The sequence below is a fragment of the Glycine soja genome, chromosome 18 (genome assembly GCF_004193775.1).
Source record: "Glycine soja cultivar W05 chromosome 18, ASM419377v2, whole genome shotgun sequence".
Classification (NCBI taxonomy): Eukaryota; Viridiplantae; Streptophyta; class Magnoliopsida; order Fabales; family Fabaceae; genus Glycine; species Glycine soja.
In genome coordinates this window covers 26871670-26880176 of record NC_041019.1, presented here as the reverse complement: position 1 = coordinate 26880176, position 8507 = coordinate 26871670, and the positions used below count along the sequence as shown (strand labels likewise).

General features: G+C 33.6%; 1 protein-coding gene across 2 annotated transcripts; it reads left to right on the top strand.

The window, feature by feature from the left end:
- Window positions 1-5275: 5275 nt before the first annotated feature.
- Window positions 5276-7883, top strand: LOC114395588 (B3 domain-containing transcription factor VRN1-like). 2 transcript variants are annotated; one of them, XM_028357411.1, is made up of 5 exons: window positions 5276-5474; window positions 6201-6672; window positions 6914-7035; window positions 7112-7391; window positions 7467-7883. In XM_028357411.1, exons 1-5 carry the CDS (start codon window positions 5385-5387, stop codon window positions 7535-7537), a joined length of 1035 nt encoding a protein of 344 aa, XP_028213212.1. In that variant the 5' UTR covers window positions 5276-5384; the 3' UTR covers window positions 7538-7883. The 2 variants fall into 2 exon arrangements, with proteins under 2 accessions (XP_028213212.1, XP_028213213.1); XM_028357412.1 differs by lacking the exon at window positions 5276-5474 and adding an exon at window positions 5503-5614.
- The last annotated feature ends 624 nt before the right edge of the window (window positions 7884-8507 follow it).

Sequence of the window (8507 nt, the reverse complement as noted above, 5' to 3'; positions counted from 1 at the left end):
GATTTTCAAACGTTAAAAACCAGAATACACAATACCCTTCAGCTAACCGACGAACAATATTTGGATGAAATTTACTACCGACAGCCATTCATAAATACAGGTAACCATCTTTGATTTCAATGTATGCAACTAAAAAATGATGATGATGTTAACACAATGTTAATGTGTAATCATCAATTTTCATGTGTTGATCCGATTGAGTTATTATGCACCATTGGTAGAACACCAGATGGTATATTAAACTTACTTGAAGCCACTATGACCCCTACTCATGATGCCCTGCTATATTACCATATGAGGTGGAACATGTCACGCCAAAATGAGTTTGTGGGTTACTCGTTCACAGGAAAAAATCCCAAAAATTTGGCATTCCTTCTGGATGTACCATGGATGAACTGAAGGATTTGGTCAAGCAAATTGTGCCTCAAGGGATTCCCCCTTATGGTATTCATGAAACACAAATGCTAAGGCAATTGTTTTTTTGACAACCATGTCACTATGAGTATTCAGATAAAATTATTAAATTCGAAATTATTGAACTTAAAGCCAACGATGACGTGTTGAAGGTGTTAGTGCATTCTAACTACTGGAAAAAATTCGGGCCAATAGAAATTTTAGTTGTTTTTAGTAAGCATGTAATAGAAAGGGAAGATAATGTGTCCTTGTCGCAAAATTAGCATGCCTTAGTTGTAGTATTTTATGCTAATTTGTTTCCACTTTGCTGAAGTTAATTTATTGTTTAAGTTAATGTAATGTTATTTTATGTTTGGAATGATTTTACGTTTAAATTCATGCAAATTTTTTGTTATTCGTATTCAAAAATAAAATTCCCTTCTAAAAAAAAAAACAAAGATAAAAGCTTATTGCGGATCAAGTTGATCCGCAAGCAAATTGCGGATTAAGTTGATCCACAAGCAACTTGCGGATCAACTTGATCCGTAACAAATTTATGGATCAAGTTGATCCATAAATTACTTGTGGATCAACGTGATCCACAAGCAACTTGCGGATCAACTTTGTCAACTACAGATCAACTGCGGATCACCTTTGTCAACTACGAAATACATTATAACATACGTGGATCAAGCAGAATGAGTTGGGTGCACAATAAATGCTTTAAATAAACCCAGGGGTATTTTTGCCTTTTCACGTAGGGTGTTGGGTGCACCTAGCAACTCCCTTTGTATTTCTATTATTTAATATTTTGTGCAATTTTTATTGTGCTAAAATTAATATATTTTATATTGTAATAAATGTGAATATTGATTTGAAGTAATTGTTTTTTTCAAATTTAACACATTTTTATTATGCTATTGTATTTTTATTGTGTTAAATTTAATATATTGTAATAATTTTTCTAATTATAGATTGTAACTACATAATAGTAGAACTACTTAATAAAATAAATTATTAAAAATTAATTACTAAATTGTAATGTGAACTTGGATGTTATAAATAGGAAGGCGAAAGAAATATATTTTTATGCTTTTATTATTTATCATTATTTATAATAAAAATTATAAATAAATAATATAATTTTATGTATATATATTTTATAACTCAATAAATTCAATCACAATATTCCATATGACTTTCCAAATTTTTTTTCTCTATTGTTAATTTTTTTCTTTATTTTATTATTTAATTTTTGGTACTTCTTTTTCTTTTTTATATTAAAAAATCTCATTTTTTCACATACTTTTAAAAAAATAGCATAAATTACTAAATTATTTTAGGACACATGAAATTTTTGAATGAATTTGAACATGATTAACATTTTAAAGAGGAATATTGGATAATGGGATGCTTTATAATTTCCCCTATTCAATTCACATTTAACTATCATTTTCTTATAAGTTTGTTGGATCTGTTATAAAATATTTATTGATCATTGATCAGTATTATGTTCTGTTTCTAATATAGAGACGTGGTTCTTCTTATATGCTTAGATGTATTATCTCAAACGAGCAACATAACATGCATTAATGTAGCAATTTAAATAAGATAAGTAATCCAAATCAACAACCAATTCTTATGCTATTTATCCTCTATCTTCTTTTTTCTTTTCCTAGTTGCAAAACCTTTGCATCAATTGTTTTCACATTTATATTTCAACAAGTCAATGTTATATCATCAACATAACACAACCAAATAAACATATTTTCCAAGAGAAAAGTCATGATAAAAGATGGAGTGATTAGCTTTACTACATTTCATCCCAAAATTCTACACAACCTGACTGAATTTTCCAAACCAAGCTCTTGAAGACTACTTAAGGCCATAAAGAGACCAAAGGAGTTTACAAACTAGACTAGACTCCCCTGAGCAACAAACCCAAGAGGTTGCTCCATGTAAATCTCCTATTCCAAATCACCACGAAGAAAGGAATTTTTTATTGTTTAGCTAATGAAGTGACCAAAATGTCGAATAACCGCCATGGCAAGAAACAAACAAACTGTGCAAGAGAAAAGGTATCTTCATAATGAAGGCCATAGATTTGAGTGTAGCTTTTGGCGACTAATTGGGCCTTCAAATAGTCTACCTCACCATTTGGTCCAACTTTGATGGCATACACCCACCTGCAACCAATAGTCTTTTTCCCAGGAGGAAGAGTAACTAACTCCCATGTACCATTATGTTCAAGAGCGTGTATTTCAACAGTCTTAGCTTGTCGCCATCCTAAGTGGTCAAGTGCTTCTTGAACATTTCTAGAAATTTTAATGGTAGACTAGGAGGAAACAAAAGGCAAAATATGAAGAAGACAAATGATGATAACTCACAACATTATAAATAAGATGAGGGTTTTGTGTTGATCGAATACCTTTCCTATAAGCAATTGGCCAACCTAAATTGTCATCATGAGGAGGTGAGGCTGGAGAAGGATACGAGTGTTCACCATTAGAAGGTGAAGATGAAGAAGGATTTGTTGTAGGAGCCATCGAGGGAGAACATGAACCAAATGTGTCTTCCTACAAGACAGAGTCAGCTCTACTCCTTGTGTTGCTCTATAAGGAAAGGAAGTGGGGATGCCTTAGGTGGATTGTTGGCTGGTGAGTGAGGTTGAATTTCTTTTGGAGTGAAACTCTTGAGAGAGGAAGGAACCATCAGATTGAAGGATAGAAAGGATAAAACCTCTTGTACAAAATTATAATTTTGTATGGAGGAGGAAAAGAAAGGAGTTTCTTCAAAGAAGGTGACATCAGTTGACATGTAGTATCTTTTTGTTGTTGGAGAATAAAATTTGTATCCCTTTTGGAGATGGGAAAATCCAAGAAACACACACTCAATAACTTTAGTAGAAAGTTTATCAAGATTTGGAGAGACATCATGAACAAAGAAAGTACAACCAAATACTTTAGGAGAAACATGGTATAGAGGTTCACTAGGAAAAATGACTAAGTGATGAATCTTATAATCAAGAAATAAAGAAAGAATCCTATTTATAAAAAAATAGGCAGTGAGAACTACATTGCCCTAATGATGAACAAGGACATTTGCATCCAGTAATAAGGTCTGTGCAGTTTCAACTAAATGCCTATTTTTCCTTTTAGCTATCCCATTTTGCTGGGGAGTGTGAGGACATGTAGATTGGTGTAAAAAAAACCTTGTGAAGATAAAAAAGAAGACAATTGTGAAGAGAAATATTCTTTAGCATTGTCACTTCAAAGGACTTTAATAATTTTATGAAATTGGTTCTTAATCACCACCATAGGAAGCCATGGATAAGAGCTTGATGATTGGAGAAGATGAGTGGAGGGAGAGGGAGAGAAGGGAACAAAATTTTGAGAGAGAGAAGAGAGAGAATGAGGTCTGAACTTTGAAGTCTAATTTCTCAAATGATCAAAGTTATAAAATGCACACACAAGACCTATTTATAGCCTAAGTGTCACACAAAATTGGAGGGAAATTTAAATTTCTATTCAAATTTCACTTGAATTTAAATTTGAATTTGTGGAGCCAAAATTTCACTAATTATGATAAGTGAATTTCAGCTATGGTTGAACCCACTAATCCAAGATCAAATCCAAGATTCTCCGCTAAGTGTGCTTAGGTCTCATGAGGCATGTAAAGCATGAAGGACATGCACAAAGTGTGACTATATGATGTGACAATGAAGTGTAGCAAGCAAATGCTCACCTCCCCCTTAGGCTAGTTAGAAATTTAATTGGATTGGACTTCTCCCAATTTAATTTAATTTCTCTCCCAACACACATCAAATAATGCACTTAATGCATGTGAAATTACAAAACTACCCCTAATACAAAAACTAGTCTAGGTGTCCTAAAATACAAGGGCTGAAAAATCCTACATTACTAGGGTACCCTAAACTTGTGGGATACCCTTCCTACACTATGAAGCCCTAAATATAAGGCCCCAAAAATAATGAAACCCTAATCTAATATGTACAAAGATAAGTGGGCTCATACTTAACCTATGGACCCAAAATCTACCCTAGGGCTCATGAGAATCCTAGGGCCTTCTCCTGCATCCCCGACCCAATCTTCCTGGAGTCTCCTAGCCATGACTCTGGTGATGGGTGCCCTCCTTTGGGATGATTGCATCAGAACCCAAAGATATCATCAATAAACAGATGCTCTTGAAATGAGAAGAATGACCAACCTAAAGATATCATCATATGAAGAAAGAGCGTACAAGTTTTTCATAAAAACTTGTAGTGAAGATAAAGATGTCCACGGTTTACAAGTTTGTAGTAAAAATGAATAAAATATGGTTAAAATATGTTTTCAATCCCTTATAAATACTCAGATTTTGTATTTGCTTCTTGATAAAAAATTTCTATACATTGAGTCTATAATAAACACCTTTTTTAGTCTATGATAAATTAGTGAATTTTGTACTTGCTTCTAAATATTTTTTATTTGTTATTAGTCCCTTTGAATAATTTATCAGGAAACAAACACAAAATTCACTAATTTGTCAAGGACTAAAATATTGTCAAGGACCAAAAATAAAATTATTGTCAATGCAATGAAAAAATTTATCAACAAACAAACACAAAATTTATTAATTTATGAGGGACCTAAAACATATTATAGCCATAAAATATTTATGAATTTTCTCTACACAATATATCTCCTCATTTTAAAAATATATTTCAACAAAAAAAAAACATCAAGTAGCAAGTTAAACATGTTGATGGTAACCCACTTCACCAATTCCGTTGACCATTGGTTGGTGAAAATAAAGTAGGGAGATACATTGGCAGGTCAGGGAAATAAATGAAGTATTGAAAGCCAATCACACCAACCACAGAATGAAAGGTCCGGGTAGTAAAGAACTGCATGTTGTGTATGTTTACGAAAAAAAAACAAAAACCATTACTTTTGCAAAAGTTGCTATTTCTGGGTTTATTCAGCTGATACATGGCTGCTACATTTCCTCAACAACTTCTGGTGAAGCCAATCCACTTTTTCAAGATCATAACCGCTCACAATGTTCATGAAGGAAAGCTAGTAAGCTAAAGCATTTCAATTTTTTATACATTTTTTCTTGAATTAGAGGTTTATGTTTTTATCACATGCATCGTATCTAATGTGAATTTGGGTCGCGCTTAAAAAAATGATAGCATGCAGACCTTTGATTATGGACCTTGGTATATAAACATGCTCCTGTGATCACCATTTCTTTTCTGTTTTCTTATATATTTTTTATAATTTTTTTAATAACAATAATAATCTGGCTATTTAGCATGTGCTGAGAACAATACTACCGATATCGATGGTAAATTTTGTAATTTTTTTAATAACAAATTTTATTTGTGTCATACTTTCTCTATCTCTTCACTCATTCGCCAAAGTTGGTTATACAACATGAGTAGATATATATATTAACAACTAACTGACTGTACAGGATTAAATTAATTAGGATTAAGAATTACTATATAGATAATTTGTTTTGTAAGCTTCAAGTATTTAGTATTATTGATTTGGTTCTTTTCGTTTTCTGAATGTTTTTTTCCTTTTTGGTTGCTGATGGCCTTTAGATTAGTGGCTCAGAGCTTCCTTAAGGAGCTTTTATGTTAGATTCAATATTTATAATGAGCCACCCTTATTCCTCATGTCATATTTAGTTGCCTTCCTTCCCTCGTCTTCTTGTATAAATTTGAGGGATGTTAGTTTAAATTAATGCAAGATAACACCTTTCTTAGCTTTAACATACACATCTGATGTTGTTGACAGATGATCCCAAATAAGTTTGTGAAGAAATATGGAAAACGCTTACAAAATACTCTATTTCTGAAGACTCCAAATGGTGCTGAATGGAAAATGATTTTGAAAAAACGTGACGGTAAAATATGGTTTCAAAAGGGATGGAAAGAGTTTGCAGAGTATCACTCTCTAGCTCATGGCCATCTTTTGGTTTTCAGATGGGATGTAACTTCTCATTTTCAGGTACACATCTTTGATTTGAGTGCCTTAGAGATTGAGTACCCTACCGAAATAATAAAAGGTAAAACAGCCTCCAATAGAAAAGGAAATGAATCTCCAGGTGATGAACATTTGGAGTGTCACAGATCAGGTCAAAAGAGAAAAGTTAACTCAGTTGAATTTCTTCAACAATGTCAAATGAGAAGTCGCAAGTGTGTTAAAGTTGAGAACACGATGATACTGCCAAGGCAGGCTCTGCATCACACTGCCACAAAATGCAAAGGTATCAGTATTCATTTGTCTTTAAGCATTTGATAAAAAAGCTTAATTAGTTGACAGTTGACACAAACTATTAACTTATGTTCTTAATTTATTTATTTCATTTGATAATTTTCAATGACCTGCACCTCAGGTATGTCTAGCAAGCCATTTGAAAATTGCAAACATTTAGTAGGTTTCAATTTTTAGCAGTGTGAAAGATGATTCACAAAATTTATGCCTTGAACGGAATTGTAATTTTGCAGGAAAATCGAAGGCTATGGATAACCAAGTTACAGCTCTTGATAGAGCAAGTTCTTTCAAATCTTGTAATCCATTCTTCTTGACCGTCATGCATCGAACCCACATCAGTTCTCACGGTAGTCTGGTAAGCTTGAAATAAGGATTTGGCTTGTAGAACATAAGTTGAAGAACAAAATAACTGTTTCTCTTTTCAATGGCAGAACTTACCAATGAAGTTCTGTAGGAGTCACCTTGATTTGCACAAGAAGCGGAGACTTATCAGCCTTCAGGTGTTAAGTGGGAGAATTTGGCCTGCAAAGTATCAGATCCATAAACAAAAGACTGCTATAAGATTTAAACTCTCATGGAACGCATTTGTCAAGGACAATAACTTGAAAGTTGGTGATGTTTGCATCTTTGAACTCGTTCATGGAACTAAACTAACCTTCCTGGTTCACATCTTCAGAGAGACAGATAGTTCAAATTGTTCAACGTCTCAAGGTAGGATTGATGTTTGCTTTTCTATTCCAACAATTCCTTATATGTCTGGTAAATATATTCATCTATCTTCTGTAGAATCTGGTCAAATGAGAGCAGCTTGTCAAAGTCAGAGAAAAGAATTGAAAACCATCACTGCTACCAAATAATTATCAACAAAGACTTTCAGTTCTCTTGTATGAAGCTTAACATGGGCCGGGATTCAACACTTTTTTTGAAGCCTACTACCAAATATTTGGCTTTTGTAGGGATTACCTGCTACTTGATGACATATGTATTTATGAAAGTGGAGATAACTTCAGGTTTTTGAATGAGTTTATTCGATTCACTTAACACCTGAAAAGTTAGAAATAGCTATTTTTGAAATTAGAAGTTATTCTGTTTAGATGTTGCTTTTAAACTTGTCCAATACCGACATATTGTTGCTATGTATTGTCTTATATTATGTACGAAAGCTTGTTGACATTAACAACTTATGATTTCTGCTTGTTTTTTTACAAAGTGCATGTGGAATGAAATCTCATCGGGCAAAGTCAAGAAACAAAAGTCATCATAATCAACCACATACTCAGGGATAGGCCTATACAAAATAATTGAACCGATCCAATTTATAGTGTAACTAAACAAAATTGATCCAGAAAAAACCCAAACCAGATTTTTAAAATCCGAACTGAAATCTTTTTAGAACTCGTTCAGGCAGTTATCACTATCCGGATAGTGAAGGTACTCAGTCACTCAATTATAGCTATTTGGATAGTTATACTCATTCTCGACGTCTCGTTCTGAAAGAAGATATTGGGCCACTCTCACTCGCTAATCGCTCAAGCCTCAAGGGTCAAGGACTCTTTCTCTACTTCGTTGCCCTTTCTGTAGCTACCATTGGCATCGCTCTCCAATGTCCCCACTTTTGTAGCCACCGTTAGTGTTGCTCAAGGCTCTCTCTCTAATGTTGCCATGACTCTCTCTCCGGTGTTGCCGCTTCTATAGCCACCATTGGCATTGCTCAAGGCTCTCTCTCCGGTGTCGTCGCTTTTGTAGCCTCCGTCAGTGTCGCAAATTGGTAAACCTCCATTTTTTGTGGGTTTTGCTTTCAACTAGAAAAATGTGATTTTGGGCATT